This window comes from Mustela erminea, chromosome 7 (assembly GCF_009829155.1).
Source record: "Mustela erminea isolate mMusErm1 chromosome 7, mMusErm1.Pri, whole genome shotgun sequence".
Taxonomy (NCBI): Eukaryota; Metazoa; Chordata; class Mammalia; order Carnivora; family Mustelidae; genus Mustela; species Mustela erminea.
The window spans coordinates 91,319,625-91,338,964 of record NC_045620.1 but is presented as its reverse complement, the minus strand read 5'-3'; the positions used below and the strand labels follow the sequence as shown (position 1 = coordinate 91,338,964).

The 19,340-nt window shown below is 35.1% G+C and overlaps 1 protein-coding gene across 8 annotated transcripts in view; it reads right to left on the bottom strand.

The window, feature by feature from the left end:
- Nucleotides 1-19,340, bottom strand: part of ALMS1 (ALMS1 centrosome and basal body associated protein) — a 202,152-nt gene that overhangs the window by 69,977 nt on the left and 112,835 nt on the right. For all 8 annotated transcript variants that reach the window (XM_032352471.1, XM_032352467.1, XM_032352468.1 and 5 more), the window contains 2 exons: nucleotides 6,597-6,841; nucleotides 1,517-1,642 (listed from right to left, as the gene is read on the bottom strand). In XM_032352471.1, the coding sequence (XP_032208362.1) occupies nucleotides 1,517-1,642; nucleotides 6,597-6,841 (371 nt within the window). The remainder of the gene's footprint in view (nucleotides 1-1,516; nucleotides 1,643-6,596; nucleotides 6,842-19,340) is intronic.

Below are 19,340 nucleotides of genomic sequence, written 5' to 3'. Positions count from 1 at the left end.
ATTATATTTTATTAATGTGATGTATTACATTCATGTAAATACTGAACCATCCTTGCAACCCAGGAATAAAACCCCATTAAGTGTATTTTTAAAATCATAGCCTTGGGGCACCTGAGTGGCTCAGTCGTTAAACCTCTACCTTCAGCTCAGGTCATGATCCCAGGGTCCTGGGATGAAGCCCCGCACTGGGTTCCCTGATGAGCAGGAAGCCTGTTTCTCCCTCTCCAGCTTCCCCTGCCTGCGTTCCCTCTCTGCCAAATAAATAAATAAAATCATAGCCTTGCATGCCATGAAATTTCTTCTAGTTCCTGGTTATAGGCTTAATAATTAATCTTATCATTTGGTAATAAGAGCATTTTGATGGTTCTTTTTTTCAGTAGCTTCACAGTGGGGAATTAGAAGCAGTTGTACCAGGCACTTTAACTTAGTTACAACTAGGTACTTGCTTGGTCCTCTTAAAGTTAACTACAAAAAAGTCTGCCTAAGACTAGGGAAAATTTCTCATTTGTGTGCTATTTCTACACATATCAAGATATCTATTGATAAATCATGAAAAAAAAATTGTATCTAAACTGAAACAAGTCATCTCCTGTGGACCACCCTAAACGTTATGGCATCAATCAAAACCCCACACCACACCAACTCAGTATTCTTATCTTAAAATCCCCACAAAAACTATTTACTGAATTCCTGCATGGGGTGCTATTCATTTTCTAAATCTGCAGTTACCCTGTGGTGATCTCACAGGGGGTGCTATGGGATATTTTAAGATTCCACGGAAACAACAGTGATAACTGGTACCTAGTATACAGTGCACAAGCTACTGGCCCAAAGGAGTTCAAAGTTTCAGTATTAGATAGTACCATATTCCTTTCAATGCTGTTGTATCTCTGCGAAGCTGGATTTTTGACAGTTTCTGTAGTAAAAGCAGCAAATAACTATGATTGTGTAAAATTTCATCTCAAGGTTTGAGAAGCTATACAGTGTTCTAACAGCTGCACATACTGCATTGGTAAGTAACTAGTTATTTAAGAACAAAGTAAAGTATTTTCTTTCAAAACCCAAAACTAAAAGGAAATACCTAATATTTTTGTTTAAATTGTTAGATCAAAACAGTAAGTATTTATGTCTTAATAACTTACAGCAGTTTAAAAAAAACACTTATTATGTTCATATGTATTCTACATGATAAGAAAAAAAAATCACCAAAAGGGCACTGTAAACAGAAAAACTTGGAAACCTTCATCTGAAATAAAGTCCACTAAACTAAACAAACAATTATCCATATAATTTTCATTAAATACTTATTAAATGTTTCTATATACATAACACATCTCACCAAATAACACATTTCTTTGAACTAGAGACTGAGGCATGAAAAGCTCCATATTTCACGCTATAGGATTATGTCACTGAGCTTTCATATGTCATTCTAGAATTAACCAGCCAATCCACAAGTAAAATTTCAAAAAATAAAATTCTGAATAATTTATGCATAATAATTTATGCATAATACCTGAGTGTGAGCTCTCAATGGTGGTATCTGATCTGGAATCCAGAGATGGAGGAATTTGTTTCAATTGTGGAACATAGTACATCCTCGTACTACCAGGAGGCTTATATGGCAACAGTGAAGGCTGGCCTAAAGAGAGAAAGATCAGAAAAATTAATAAGATTTATTAATTCACTGAATAATACTGAGTGCCTTTCATGTGCCAAGCAGTGTACAAGATTCTTGGGAAAGATCAGGGTGCCTAGCTGGCTCAGTCGGAAGAGCATGTAACTCTTGATCTCAAGGTTTGTGAGTCTGAGCTCCACATGGGAATGTAGAGATTATTTAAATAAATAAACTTAAAAAAAAAAAAAGTCTTAGGATATATCAGTGAACTAAAACAGAAAAATATCTCTGCTTTCAAGAAGAGCTAGCATTCTAGAGGAAGGAGGTATATGTAACAAAGTAATAATTTGATTATCATAGAGGAGATTTATATATATATATGTATTATATATATATATGGTTTTGTCTCTGTGAAGTCAAGGGAAACAAGAAAGTGTAGAGAGGAGGGGAAATTTTAATAATTTTTTATTTTTTATAAACATATATTTTTATCCCCAGGGGTACAGGTCTGTGAATCACCAGGTTTACACACTTCACAGCACTCACCAAAGCACATACCCTCCCCAATGTCCATAATCCCACCCCCTTCTCCTAAACCCCCTCCCCCCAGCAACCCTTAGTTTGTTTTGTGAGATTAAGAGTCACTTATGGTTTGTCTCCCTCCCAATCCCATCTTATTTCATTTATTCTTCTCCTACCCACTTAAGCCCTCATGTTGCATCACCACTTCCTCATATCAGGGAGATCATATGATAGTTGTCTTTCTCTGCTTGACTTATTTCGCTAAGCATGATACGCTCTAGTTCCATCCATGTTGTCGCAAATGGCAAGATTTCATTTCTTTTGATGGCTGCATAGTATTCCATTGTGTATATATACCACATCTTCTTGATCCATTCATCTGTTGATGGACATCTATGTTCTTTCCATAGTTTGGCTATTGTGGACATTGCTGCTATAAACATTCGGGTGCACGTGCCCCTTTGGGTCACTAAGTTTGTATCTTTAGGGTAAATACCCAATAGTGCAATTGCTGGGTCATAGGGCAGTTCTATTTTCAACATTTTGAGGAACCTCCATGCTGTTTTCCAGAGTGGCTGCACCAGCTTGCATTCCCACCAACAGTGTAGGAGGGTTCCGAGGAGGAGAAATTTTAAACAGAAAAAATAGGCTATTGCCTCCACTTCTATTTGGTCATTACTGTAGTCATTGTAGGAATATTGATTTATTAATTTTCTTTCTCTACCAGTGTATATAATGTTTGATAATGATGGTTATATTCACCAGTTAGGTGAAAGGCTACAAAAAAAATAAGTAATAACAAGTGGGTAGAATTACAATGGACCGAGAGCAAGAATGGCTGTCATGCAGAGCTGGAGAATTCTGAGACAGAGAAGTGGCTTTTCAAAATTCCTGACAACTTTGTTTGGATGCAATAGTTTTAAGGTTACTTTGGCCTGGCTGCTTATGGGGAAAGAAGTGACTACACAGCAAATAATGGTTATTCTTAAGAAAGAAAAAAAAAAGATTAGAGAAGGATAAAGAAGAAAATTCAACTATAAAATTTATTTCTTCAAAAACTTGGAAAATAGAAACAAATATATACATATATTATTCTGAATTTGGTAATTTATGTATTGAGCACAGTCATGTGTTTAACATACTATTCTTTGTAAGTTAAAATGTTTTCATACAAAAAAAATCCCACAAGGGACGCCTGGGTGGCTCAGTCAATTAAGCCGCTGCCTTCAGCTCAGATCATGATCCCAGGATCCCGGAATCAAGTCCCGCATTGGGCTCCTTCCTCGGCAGGGAGCCTGCTTCTCTCTCCGCTTCTACCTGCCACTTTGACTGCTTGTGTGCTCTCTCTCTGACAAATAATAAAATCTTTAAAAAAAAAAACAAACCCACAAAATTTTACTTTTAAATACACAGTATTAAAAACACTATTTTAGGGGCGCCTGGGTGGCTCAGTGGGTTAAGCCGCTGCCTTCGGCTCAGGTCATGATCTCAGGGTCCTGGGATCGAGTCCCGCGTCGGGCTCTCTGCTCAGCAGGGAGCCTGCTTCCTCCTCTCTCTCTCTGCCTGCCTCTCTTCCTACCTGTGATCTCTCTCTGTCAAATAAATAAATAAAATCTTTAAAAAAACAAAACAAAACAAAAAAAAAACACTATTTTATCAGTAGGCCAAATGACATTCATCCTTTATAGGAATCCTTTCTCCTAGATCCTGTATGCCAAGATGAAAACATAAATTATGGCCTCTATATAAATAGATGCATTTGATGTAGGGGTTTAAAACATACTTTCATTTCCCCTCTTATGCTTCTGGCATCACCATAAGAACAATATAACCCAGGGCAGACATTGTTCCACTAGCTGGGGTTTCAGAACAAGGCTTAGCGTACAGACCTAAGCCATTTCTGTAGACTGAAGCCAAACTCTGATTCACAAAACCCATGAGTGGAAAACGCAAATGTTTATTGTTACAAAGCCCATATTTGGGAGGTTGTTTCACAGTATCATTGTGGCATTAGGTAACTGATATACAAGGATGTTCTTGGTGATATTTATTATTTGGGGGTATTTTTTTTTTCACCATAAAAATGTGTAAGAATTATAACCATCTTAACATACAAGTGTACTTGTTTAAATTAAATTCAGTCAAAGTTATATGGTGAATCAAGAAATTTTCTTTATATATTTAGGCATACCCCATCTTTATCTACAGACCTTTTTGCATAAGGAGGAAAACTTAAATATTTTGAGAAGACTTTGTGCAAACTATTAAATTCTTAAATTACTAACTTAAGTTAGTAATTTAACTCTCATTTGAAGGAAGAATGGGAACTTAATTATTAATTTTCCTGCTATTGGTCTGAAAAAGAAAATAAAATGCTCTATTTTGAATGTTATATAGTACAAATACCACGTACTACCACTCTCACAGCACATGAACACTCTAAATGTAGACCTTAGGGTTGAGATCACCAGCTGTTCATCAAAATCTACTTCTTTATCCTCAAAATCATGGCTAAACCATTTCCTAGCTAGAAGAAAGTGATCTGAGCCACTTCCAGGCCTAGGACATGGGGTTCTCCATGCTTTTTTGGGTCCCTTCTAGTTGACTGTGATGGTGAATACAAGGAAATTATGGATTCTGTGTTTTAAAGACAGCAGGGCCACAGTCAACCTGGGTTCCTCGTCATTGATTTATAAGCAACAGACTGGTATTGTGCTTGTACTATTACATATTTTCATCTATTTATTACAGTATGTTAACATTTAATATAATACAAAATGGCAATACTTCATCTGCCGGCCTGAAACCAGACATCCATAGGTTTTTTTTTTTTAAATTTTTTATTTTTTATAAACATATTTTTATCCCCAGGGGTACAGGTCTGTGAATCGCCAGGTTTACACACTTCACAGCACTCACCAAAGCACATACCCTCCCCAATGTCCATAACCCCACCTCCCTTCTCCTAACCCCCCTCTCCCCAGCAACCCTCAGTTTGTTTTGTGAGATTAAGAGTCACTTACAGCTTGTCTCCCTCCCAATCCCATCTTGTTTCATTGATTCTTCTCCTACCCACTTAAGCCCCCATGTTGCATCACCACTTCCTCATATCAGAGAGATCATATGATAGTTGTCTTTCTCTGCTTGACTTATTTCGCTAAGCATGATACGTTCTAGTTCCATCCATGTTGTCGCAAATGGCAAGATTTCATTTCTTTTGATGGCTGCATAGTATTCCATTGTGTATATATGCCACATCTTCTTGATCCACAGTTTTTAAATTTTTATGAACTAATTCATTAAGTATCATGAGATAAAAATAAATAAACCACAAGCAGCCTGAGTCCCACATAAGTTATCTCCACTAGAAATTAAGGCAAAAACATGCCACATTCCTTTCACAGCCATGTAAATAAAAGATGGATAAAATCATGTAGAATCCTAATGTTTAAAACTAAAATTAGGTTTTCTTTCCAGGAGTCCACAAACTGAGGGTTTTTTTTTAAATTTAATTTTATTTTTTCAGTGTTCCAAGATTGATTGTTTATGCACCACACCAAGTGCTCCCTGGAATATGTGCCCTCTTTAATACCCACCACCAAGCTCACCCAAGCCCTCAAAATCCTCAGTTTGTTTCTCAGAGTCCACAGTCTCTCATGCTTCATCTCCCCTCCAATTTACCCAAATTCACTTTTCCTTTCCTTCTCCTAATGTCCTCCTGAGGGTTTTAAAGAGGAGGGGGGTGGTGGGATGGGTTAGCCTGGTGGTGGGTGTTAAGGAGGGTATGTACTGCATGGAGCACTGAGTTTTATACACACACAATGAATCATGGAACACTACATCAAAAACTAATGAGCCAAGATGTCCTTCAACAGACAAATAGATAAAGAAGATATGGTCCATATACACAATGGAATATTATGCCTCCATCAAAAGGATGAGTACCCAACTTTTGTATCAACATGGATGGGACTGGAAGAGATTATGCTGAGTGAAATAAGCAGAGAGAGTCAAGTATCATATGTTCTCACTTACTTGTTGAGCATAAGGAATAACACAGAGGACACTAGGAGAAGAAGGGAGTTGGGGGAAATCAGAGGAGGGGACAAAGCATGAGAGACTGTGGACTCTGAGAAACAAACTGAGGGTTTTGGAAGGGAGGAGGGTAGGGGCTGGGTGTGCCTGGTGGTGGGTATTAAGGAGGGCATGTACTGCATGGAGCACTGGGTATTGGTGCATAAACAATGAATCTTGGAACACTGAAATAATAAAAGTTTAAACAAAGACTAATAATGTATTGTATGGTGACTAATATAACATAATAAAAATAAATTAAAAATATAAATAAATAAATAACATTGGATTTTTTTTACTTCAAAGACCCCCTCACAAATTTCTGAGATCATTTCATATAGAAGTTGGTAATATGACCTAAAATGTAATCACATTCTCTTACCATCTGTGCCATGAGGATGAGTAGTAATCTGTTGGCCTGAAGATGATGAAGCAAATTTGACAGGAACTTTGCCCACCTTTGGGGTACTGGGCTCTGGAATTTCAAGTCCACGATCATCACCATTAATAAAAATCTCAGATGAGAACATGGTTTTTCCTGGACTTTCTGTTGTTATCTGAGTGACTGCATCAGATGACAATTTTCCAGGAAAAGCAGAAAATGGGGTCTTAATCTCCTCTGATGGTCTGAACAAAAAGGAGAAAAGACACAGAAGGTAATATCTGTGGCTTACCGAATACTGTAATCTCTTTCCAAAGGCAGATTCAAGGAACATTATGTGGAGATACATCAACCTCAAATGGCTAAGTATTTCAGCAGTACCCTTTGCTACCTTAAATACTTACAATGAAATCATGCATGAGTTTTCTTTATTCATTTAAAAATCTATTTTAAATTTCAACTTAGAATGCTACTGTACAATTTAGGAAATGGTACTTTCCAGTTGAAGTAAAAATATAATCATTTTTTAAAAATTACTAGACATCTACAATAAATTAAGGGACTGTGCTAAATGCATAGAGTGTACAAAAATAGAGACTTGCTTCAAGAAGCTTATTGTCAGTGGGGGAACCAGAGGTATTTAAGATTGTAATTATGTACTAATATTTTAGAGAATTAATACGAAAACAGAATAGAGTAAATAAATGATTTTTAAAATAAGAGAATACAAATCTTCTTTACAGAAGAATTTCCAAAAAATATATGCAGATACCTCCTCATCCAAGGAGGTGAAGATTAATCTTTCCCTTCTTCCCTGAGTATGGGCTGGACTTATTAACTGGATTCCAAAGAACAGAGTAATAAAAAGTGATAAATAGTAACTTTACAGTAGAGAAACCTAACAAACACCATATTATTCAAGTCATCACCAGTGTTGTGTGGATGTCACATACTCTCTGCTGGGATGTGAAAACATGGGTACCCTTTTATGGTATTTTTTTCATAACCCATAATTCCATCTAATCATGCAAAAAACAATCTAAACTCAGATTGACCAATGTTCCTCAAAACTCAAAATCATGAAAAATAAGGAAATGAGGAACTGCCATTGACAAGAGGAGACGAAAGATATACAATAGCTAACCAAAGGGAATGTGATATGCACTGGGTCCTGGAACAAAAAAAAAAAGTTATTGATGGAAAAAATGTGAAACATAAATAAAATCTGGAGTGTAGTTAATAGTAATGTACAAAGTTGGCTTCTTAATTCTGACAAATGTACATTATAGTAATGTAAGATTACTATACATAATAATAATAACAATTATTATATTATTATATAATATAATAATAATATAACTAATAATATTATATATAATATATATTATACTCTATTATGTTTGTATCTTTTCTGTGGTCTAAAATTGCTCAAAAATAACAAGTTATTGAGGTACCTGACTGGCTCAGTCAGTTAAGTGTCTGACTCTTGATTTCAGCTCAGGTCATGATCTCAGAGTCATGTGATTGAGCCCTGCACTCAGTGGAGAGTCTGCTTAGGAGTCTCTCTCTTTCTCCCTCTTCCCTCTGCCCCTTCCCCTGCTCACACAGATACTCACTCTCTCTCTCAAATTAATATTTTTTGAAAATAAGAAATAAAAAGTTATTCTTTTAAAAACAGAGTAATATTGTATTATTTTGGAGTAATAGTGAGAAGAACTTCTGGGGCACCTGGGTAGCTCAGTGGGTTAAGCCTCTGCCTTCAGCTCAGGTCATGGTCTCAGAGTCCTGGGATTGAGTCCCGCATGCTTTCCCCCTCTCTCTGACTGCCTCTGTGCTTACCTGTGATCTCTCTGTCAAACAAATAAATAAAATATTAAGGAAAAAAAAAAAAGAGAAGGCTTCTGAATTTCTACCTTCTGCCTTCACTAATTGAAAAGGACAATTAGGAGAAAAGAAAATAATAGGCCAATCTCCTTTATGGGTATAAAATCAAGAATCCTAAACCAAATCCAAACAAAATCATAAACAAAATCCAAAACTAAATGGATGTACGTGAATTCCTACCAAGATGGTTTACTCCTGGAATGCAAGGTGAGTTAACACTCAAGAATCAATCAATATGATTCACCACATCAATAAAATAAATGAGAAAATGCATATGACCATATAAATATAGTCAAATATAAATACAAATATATTGATATATCTATATAGATATATATACATATATATTGATATATACAAATATATCAATACAAATATATTGATAAAACTCAGTAATTACTTAGATAAAAACTCAAAGCAAAGGGAAACCACAAAAAACTTTAGAGCAACCATCCTATTTATACTGAAATGAAGAAAATGTTCACTGTGAGATTAGGAACAAAATAAGGATGCCAATTCTTACCATTTCTGTTCAACTTTAGTAAAGGTCTTAAATGGCATTAGCAGTAAGTCAGGAAAAAGAAATGAGAGACAGAAGGATAACAAAGGAAGAAATAATATTGTCATTGTTCATATTTGACATAATTAGGTACACAGAAAGTCCAAAACAATCTAAACATAACTCATTAGAATATAAGTAAGTTTTTAGGAAAGTTGACAGGAGATAAAATTTTTTAAAAATCTACTACTTTTCAGAAAAACAATCTGAGGGTTTTGAAGGGGTGGAGCCAGGTGGTAGGTATTATGAAGGGCATGTATTGCATGGAGCACTGGGTATGGTGCAAAAACAATGAATTCTGTTAAGCTGAAAAGAAATTTTTAAAAAAATCTACTACTTTTTTTGTATTAGAAAAGTTATGGAAGCATCAGGAAACAGTATTATCTAATAAGCTAGAGAGGGGCATTTTGGAGATTATGGGCAGGGACAGAGTATAGGCAGACATACTCCACTGGGAAAGAGAAATTACTCCTGGGCTGGCATGATGAGGTGAAATCTAGCAGAATGCCAGCCAATTTTCCCCACAGGACACTTTTTTAGTATCAGGATGGTATGGGAGAACGGAAAGCTAAATCAGAAAAGTGGAGTGAAATCTCCTTCATAGTCATGGCACCAATAACAAACCAAGTCCCACTAGACAGAGGTGCCTGTAACAAACATCAGGTCTCCTCCTCAAGACATCTGCCAGATTCTGAACCTCTCAATAAAGCAGGAAGCTAAATAATTACTGCCTGAGGGAGAGAACTTTCAAACCTTAGGACATATTCCAGACTGACAATAAAAACCCAGAAGTGCCACCCCCAACAAGGGGGCTGAGCCAGGAAAAGTAAAATCATCTCAATGTTTGAGTTCTTATGAGACAAATGTCTATTAAGAAAGTGTAACTACAGGGGCACCTGGGTGGCTCAGTGGGTTAGGGCCTCTGCCTTCGGCTCAGGTCATGATCCCAGGTTCCTGGGATTGAGCATCAGGCTGTTTGCTCAGCAGGGAGCCTGCTTCCTCCTCTGTCTCTGCCTGCCTCTCTGCCTACTTGTGATCTCGGTCTGTCAAATAAATGAATAAATAAATCTTGAAAAAAAAAAAAAAAAAGAAAGTGTAACTACAACAAATACATAGCTGGACTCCCCTTACATTTGCCATATTCTGAAGTTGCAAGAGCTGAGAGTTGAAAGAGCTGAACTCGAACACCTGAGAGACTAAACTGAACATCTTGCTGTATTTACTTACTGAAGAGTTAAAGATCTGTCAGGCTTAAAGAAAAAATCCAGGGAGGCCACAGATCCGGAAAAATCAAAAGTATAATGAGTTGGGACACCTGGGTGGCTCAGTCGTTAAGCCTCTGCCTTCAGCTCAGGTCATGATCCCAGGGTCCTGGGATTGAGCCCCCCATCCGCTCACTGCTCAGCAGGAGCCTGCTTCTCCCTCACCCTCTGCCTGTTGCTCCCCCTACTTGTACTCTCGCTTTCTCTCTCTTTCTGTCAAATAAATAAATAAATCTTAAAAAAAAAAAAAAAGAAAAAAAATTTAATGAGTCACTGCACTGCACCCCAGTGCTGACCCAGGAAAATTCCTGACATGACTAAAGTGATCAGCCACTATATATGATCAGAGGAATAGGCAAATCCTCTGGCTGGAAAGTAACAGCATCCTCAGTCCCTATGATTTTTCAAATTCACAACATTTATTACATAATCAAAAATTACAAAATTTATCAAGCAGAAAAACGTGACTAAAAACTGAGAGAAAAAACAAGAACTGTTTTACAGAGGATTCAAGATATTGGAATTAGTGCAGAAAGAAGAACTTTAAAATGACTGTGAATATATTAGAAGATCAAATTATGGGGAATAACAGATAAAAATACAGGGCTTCTCAAAAAAATTGGAATCTACCTTTTAGAATCAAATACAGAAAAAATTTAAAAAATAACAGAACACGTCCCCAGCAGACCTCAAGAAATACTAAAAACTTTCTAGGCTCAAATAAAACAATCCAACATGGTACAGAACTACAGGAAAGAATGAAAATACTTATGTCTGTGTGTGTGTGTGTGTGTGTAACATACACAAGTACGTATTCATATACACTCATACAGATGCACCTTTTTATATATACTTGTATGTTCTATATTTCACATGAAAGAAAATAAGCAACAATGTCTTGTGGTGATTTATAAAAATGTAGAAAATAAACACATGAACAAAAGCAGGAGGAGGCAAATGGAGCTAAACTGTTACAAGCGTATTTAATTATTCGGGGCACTGGGTGGCTCAGTCTGTTGAGCAGCCAGCTCTTTGATTTCAGCTCAGGTATGATCTCAGGGCTGCAAGAATGAGCCCTGCATGGGTTCTGTACTGGACGAGGAGCCTGCTTAAGATTCTGTCTCTCTGTCTCCCTCTCCCTCTCCCTCTGCCCTTCCCCACTCCCACCCAGACACTCTCTCTTTCTCTTTAAAAAAAAAAAAAAAAAAAAAAAAAGACTCTTCAAAAAAATTTCATTTATTTATTTGAGAGAGAGAGAAAGAGAAGCAGACTCCCTACTGAGCTCTGGAACCTTGACGTGAGGCTCAATCCCAGGACCTTGATATCATGACCTGAGCTGAGGGTAGATGCTTAAATGACTGAGCCACCTACGCACTCCTAAAGAGTCCTCATTGTTCATGAAGTAGAAAGAATACTAATTTAAAATGAATTGTAAAGTATCATCGTTAGAATAATCACTAAAAGAGTAACAGAAAAAAGTACAATAAAAAATGCAACAGGGGCACCTCTTCCCTACTTGTGTACTCTCTCATTATGTCTTTCTCTCAAATAAATAAATAAATAAATAGATCTTTTAAAAAATCCAACAAAGGAGAGAACATGAAATAAAAATAATTGAAATAATAAAGGACAGGGAAAACAAACAAATGAACAGCAAAACGGCAAACCTTAACACAATCATTTCAATGACTATATTGAATATAAATGACCTAAATATCCCAATTAAAATACAAATATTGACAAGATAAAAATAAATAAAACCAAACTATATGCTATTCACGAGATACACTTTAGCATAAGGTGACAGATATATTGAAAGTAAAAGGATAGAAAAAGATATACTAAGGAAATCCTAATAAAAAATAAGCATTTTTTCTTTTTCTCCTCCTCCTGCCTTATTTTCCCCATCCTTTTATCTTTTCTTTCCTGAATGAAAAGTGGAGTGCTCCTTCATAGTCATGGCACCAATAACAAACCAAGTCCCACTAGACAGAGTGGAGAGAATAAATTAGGCACCTATATGGGGTAAGGCAACAAGTACCCAGAGTAAGGTAACAGAGCCTCTTTAGTGTAAGGAGTAAAAGAGTAAAACAAAACAACAACAACAACAAAACCAAGTAAAAGAGCAGCCTAATACAAGGTATCATAATCTAATAAGGGCAAGGAGAGAATCTGGAGGCGTGGCCTGATATAAAATAACAGAGCCTAATAAGGATGGGAAAGGTTTCCATGGAAAGGCAGGTCCAGCTTGGCATGTGGACTGATCCCAAACAGAATGAAGAAGGTGTCTCTAGAGTGGGTGCCCCACTCTAGAGAAACAGGGAACCTGAATGTTCACAGCAGTTATATTCCTAATAGTAAAAAAACTGGCAACAATACAAATGTCCTTTACAGGATAAACTGTGATATATTCATACATTAGAATACTACTTAGCAATTAAAAAAAATAACTATTGATACATATAATAATTCAGATTAATCTCCAGGTCATTAGGCTGAGTAAAAAGAGTTAATCCCAAAGGTTACATGCTATATATGATTCCATTTATAGAACATTCTCAAAATGACAAAATCATACTTAGAAAAACATATCACTGTTTTCCAAGGGTTAAAGAAGGCAGGGTCAGAGAGAAGGAGTGTGATTAGAAAGGGACAGGTACAAGGAATTCCTTTGTGATGACAGAACACCTCTGTATCTTGATTATGGTAGTATTTACATAAATCTATGTGATTAAATTTCATATAATTATACACATATATATTTTTAAAAAACCAATTGCATGCAAAAACTGGTGATATCTCTTGAAGGTCTATAGTCTAGTTATCTGTATTGTATCATGTAAATTTCCTGGTTTTGATAATGTACTGAAGTTACATAAGATATTGTGTAAGAGAAGTTGAGTGATGGGAACCTGGGACTCTAAACTATTTTTGTAATCTCTTGTGAGTCTATATATTTTTAAAGTAAAAAGTGAAGAAAAACGTAATAGACCCATGAATGAAATAAGAAAGCATGATTCTGTATGGATATAATAAACCCAAACCTGCAAAGGTGTAAGATATTTACATAATTTCAAAATACTTCCCACAAAATATGTAATTACAAAGGGAAAAAGAGTAACTTCCCAGTGAAGGAACTTAGCAGCCATAACCTGAAGTAATTAATGTCGTAACAGTCAGCAGTGGGACAAACAAAAATTGTGCAACATCTGATAACTATGATGAGAATTCAGTGTCACTTCTGTGATAGTCCTAACCCAAACCTAATCATGATAAACATCAGAGAAACCCAAATTGAGAAAAATTCTACAAAGTAAATGAACTGTTATCTTCAGAAGGTCAAGAAAGTCAAAGAAAGACTAAAGAAATGTTCCAGACCAAAGGAAATTGGAGTCCTAACAACTAAATGCAACATGTGATTTTTAACTGCCTACTTTTATTATAAAAATCCTTACTAGAACCACCAGAAAACCTGAATAGTGTCTGTAATGGAGCACTGATATTGATTTCCTGATTTTCATGGCTTTATTGGGGTTATGTAGGAATATGTTCTTTTTACAGGAAATGATACAGTGATGGGGCAGTATGTCAACAACTTACTCCCAAATAGTTAAGGAAAACAAAGGAGATATTAACATAATATTCTCAAATGCTGATTAAACAAGCAGACAAAAATTCAGTAAAAATGAAGATTTCAACATAACACTTGATCAACTGGACCAAATTGACATGTATAGATATTACATTCAGGAACTGCAGAATACATACTCCCTTCAACTGTGCATTGATCAAAATAAAAATATATTGTAAAGTGAAGCAATTCTAAGAAATTTAAATATGTCGAAATCATTTAGAATATAATCTCAATGACCACAATAGAATTAACTTGAAATAAATAATAATTAGAAAGTTCTCATATAATTGGAAATTAAGAAACACATCTCTACATAGCCCATAGAACAATAACAACAAATTGTAACAGAAATGAGAAAATATTTAGAGCAAAGACGGTGATGAGAAACTACATAAAAATCTGTTTATATCAAAAAAAGGCTAAATGTTAATGAACATGAAAAAAAAATTGAGTACTTATTTTCAGAAATGTAGAAAAAGACCATCAAGTTAAAACCCCCAAACAGAAGGAAAAAAATAAATATATAAGCTGAAACCTTAAAAACAGAAAACACACACTAGAGGGTCAACAAAACCCAAATGACTTAACCCCTAGAAAAATCAAGCAAGTAAAAAAAGAGAAAACAAAAATCACTGATATCAGACATAAAAAAGCTAATTTCACTAAAGATTCAGAAATTGGAAGGATAAGAAGATATGAAAATAACTCATATCAACAAATTCTGACAAGTTAGAATAGAAAAAAAATTATTGAAAAACACTTTCAAAGTTGACATCAGAAAAAAAAGAAAATCTGCACAGTCTTATCTATTACATTGAATCTGTACTAAAAATTCAAGGCCACAATGGCTTCACTGGTGAATTCTGCCAAATACCTAAGAAAGAGAGAATATTAATCTTACACAAACTCTTTCAGAGTATCCTCTAATATATTTATGAGGTCAACCTAATGCTCATACCAAAACCAGACAAAGATATTACAAAATTATAGGTGAATATCCCCCATGAACATAGATGTAAAAATCCTAAATGAAATACTGGGTAAATTGTGTCTAGCAACAAAGGATAATACATAAATTAAGATGATTAGGGTAATCTCTACAACTGTAATAAAGTCTGATTCCATTTTTGATGTTTCACTAATGACTTCTTTTTAAGCATTGCCTTTGGCCCTACATCTGGACAGGCTGGTAAGAAAGTCTGAATGTGAGTACCTCCTTCTTTGGCACCAAAAAAAATTTTAACCTCCCACACATAGAACCCTTTTCGTAGTTCTACTTCCTAGCCACTATAAGCCCAATCCACTCACTCTGCTTTGCCAAAGCTAGCCAGGACCTGTTTGTATTCATCCAGCTCATCCTAAAAGTTCCTGTGTGAGTAATAAACTTCTTCTCAAATTCTCATAGTATGAGAAATGTCATAGCTGACATATCTGAACCAAATTTGGGGCAGGAATCATCCCATTTCTTTATTAAAAATAAAGAATGTATATAAAAGGCCTATAAGAAGAATAAGGCAAATAATAAAAGATGCAGGGTAAATTAAAAAAAAAGATGGCAGGAAAGAATGGACAAAATCTATATGACACAAATAGAAAGCAAAATGTGATATGGTAGATTTAAATCAAATAATACCTATCTAACACAAGCTCTTTCAGACAATGATAAAAGAATGACTATTTCCCAGTTCTTCTTTGAAGCCACCATAACTGATATCAGGACACTTCAAAAAGATTATAGACCAATATTAGCAAACTATAATCAGTAATAAATGTAAAAAAGGACAATATGTCATAAGCAAGCAAGTTTATCCCAATAACACAAGATAAATTTAACATTCAAAATCTAATCAGTGTAATTTACCACACTGATTTTTAAAAAAGAAAATACCTATGATTACCTCAACAAAGCAGGAAAAGCATTTGACAAAATTCAATACCCACTCATGACAAAAACTCACAGTAGACAATAAAAGAGAAAATCTTTAATCTGATAAAGGGCATCATCTATTAGGGGTGCCCAGGTGGCGGCGGTCGAAACTCTTGGTTTTGGTTCAGAATGTGATCTCTTGGTGGTGAGATGGACCCCACTCTGGGCTCTGCACTCCTCTTAGGACTCTCTCCCCTTTTTCCTCTGCCCCTCCTCCATTGTCTCTCTCAAATAAGTAAAGAAGTCTTTTTTCAAAATCTACAGGTACTATCACACTTGAGAAAAACGAACCTTATTCCCCCTGCTCCCAAAACAGAGAAGAAGGCAAGATGTCTACTCTTACTACTTCTACTTAATATTATATTGAATGTCCTTGCCAGTGCATTAGGCAAGAAAAAGAAATAAACCCATGAAGATTAAAAAGGAAGAAGTAAAACTACTCTGCTTGTTCCCTGACAATAAGATTGTCTACTAAGAATAAATACCATACTTGCAGATCTCATTAAATTTAGTTAAGACACTCCCTAAATCTTAAGGGAGTTACAGAATATAAAATAGAGAACAGCAGGTATGCCTCAACTTAACCACGGAAATATTAGCTTACTTAAATTCTCTGTGATCTCAGAATCCATTGCCCTCAATTACCCCATAGCTCTGATCCAACAAGTAAAAAATTAAAAATGAAAAGTAACTTGTTGACATATATAAATTGGCTTGACAACAGTATTTCTATATACAAGCAACAAATAACTAGAAAATATAAATTCTGAAACACCATATACAATAGTATTAAAAAACACAAGTATTTAGAATTAAATTTAACAAAAGATGTGCAAGATCTAAACACTGGAAATTACTTTTTACTGAGAGGCATTAATAAGAGGGAAAAACTATTCATGTGTGGGACTCAATATTCTTAAGATATCAATCATTCATAAAATGATCTATAGATTCAATTCAATACTAAACAAAATCGCAAGAAGCTTTAACATACAAATTAGGAAGCTTTTTCTAAAATTTATATTGAAATGCAAAGGACTTATAGTAGCAAAAGTAATGTTGAAAATAAACACAAGGTTGGAGGAGGACATAACCTGATTTCAAGACTTAATATCAAGCTATAGTAATCAAGAAATCGTGGTTAAAAAAAAGACATCATGGTATTACTATAAAAATAGATATATTAGAGGAACAGAGTAAAATTATTTTTACCCACACATAACTGACTTCTGACAAAGGTTATAATTAAATTCAAAAAGGAAACAAAATTTCAAAAATGGTGCTGGAATATCTAAGAAAATGACTCTCAATAACACAAATTACAGAAGGAAAACTTTCCTCTTCCAACAGAGGAGGTTTGGTTCCCTCTGTGCTAAGCCACCTACAACTGACACAAAGTACACAGGAGAGAGGAGTAAATTAAGCTCCTGCTTTCTGTCCTGAGAGCCAGGAAAGGGGAGCTAAAGGAAAAACTGTAAAGAGAAAAGAAACTCCTTAACGTATGTTATAAACTCCTGGGCCTATCCCTGAGCCATTTGTGTGTGTGGATCTGAACCTAAACAGCATACCTAAACTTTGAGCACAGAAGTATGAGACAGACTCATACCAAGTCTCAGACTGGCCACAGGTCAGATCTGAACAGTAGTGCAAAAACTTTGAAAACTGAACTCACATGGAACTATAACCCACAGAAGGCAGGTAAGAATTTGTAATATGAATGTGAATGTGTTGATTGCCCAGTTAAACAAAAATATCAAAATTTTCTATAGGATTTAAATGACTAGTTACTTCAAAATATTAAAAAATACAAACAATAACTACTCAGCATATGAAGAACCAGAACAATCTCAACTCACATGGGAAAAGAAAATCAACAGACACCAATGTAGGATGAAAGAAATGTTAGAACTATCTGACAAAAACTTTAAAGAAGCTATTATAAAATCCTTCCAACAAGTAAAGGTGGATACCCTTGAAACAAATGGAAAGACAGGTCTCAGAACATACAGAGAAAGAGAAGATCTAGAGAAGAAATGGAAGATGTTTTAAAACTAAAAAATGATATAACTGAAATAAAATACTCACTGGATGAGCTCAACAGCAGAATGGAAATGTTGGGGGAAAGACTTAGTGAACTCCAAGACAGATCAATAGAAATTATTTAGGCTGAACAACAGAGGATAAAAAAGATTGGGGAAAAAAAAATCAAGAGAACTTCAGGGACTTACAAGATAATACCAAAAGGTTTAACATTTGTGTCTTTGGAGATGTAGAAAGAGAAGAGGAAGAATGTGGTAAGAAAAAATGTTTGAAGAAATAAGGGCTAAAACTCCCTAAATATGATGAAAACTATAAACCCTTAGGAGCTCAGCAAACTCCAAACATGATGCACCAAAGAAATCCATGCCTAGAAACATCATAATGAACTGACTCAAAGCAAAACAAATGAAAAGGCAATCTGGGAAAAACGATACATTGTTCTAGCTTATATGGGAATAATGATTCCACAACTGTAGATTTCTCATCAGAAACCATGAAATTCAGACAGAAGTAGACTATTTTTAAAGTACTAAAAGAAAAGGACTGTCAACCTAATTGCATGAGACATAAAATAATGAGTAAACTTGGACTTCATTGAAATTTAAAAAAACTTTGTTCTGTGAAAGACCCACTGAGTAGATGAAAAGATAAGTCACATACTACAAGAAGATATTTGCCAATAACATATCCAGCAAAGATCTTATATCCAAAACACATTATCCAAAACTCTCAGAACTCAACAGTAAGAAAATAAAACCCTATTAAAAAATCATTTCACCAAAGAGGATGGTAAAAAAATCACATGAAATGAGGAAAACCCATTAGGGAAATACAAATGAAAAACATGTTGAACTATCACTGTACACACATAAAAATGTCTAAAATATGTGGACAATACCACATGCTGGCAAAGATGTAGAGTAACTGGAACACGTATCAATGCTAGTGGAAATGCAAAAATAAACAGTTCTTGTAAGATTAAATACACACATATACCACGTGATTTAGTAATCCCACTCCTGAGTATTTACCCTACAGAAACAAAAACTAGCACACAAAGGTTTATTGCTCTAACTGTAATCACCCCAAAGTGCAATCACTCCAAAGAGTGAATGCATGGATAAACAGACTACGGTAATCTATAAAATAGAATTGTAATATAAAGGAGTAATAAAATATCACTGCTTTCAATAAAGCAATAAAAAGCAAAAAATCTGCTTCACAAAAAGGAGGGATGAATCTTAAATGTGCTTTACAAACTAAAAGAAACTAAACCTAAAGGCTGTTACATATTTATTATTTCATTTATATGACACTATAGAAGGCAAAACCAGAGGAAGGAACAAACCAGGAATTACCAGGTGTCAAGGGAGGGATTTGTCTATAAATAGAAGGCATGTAGAAATTTGGGGACTGATGGAAAAACACTGTATGAACT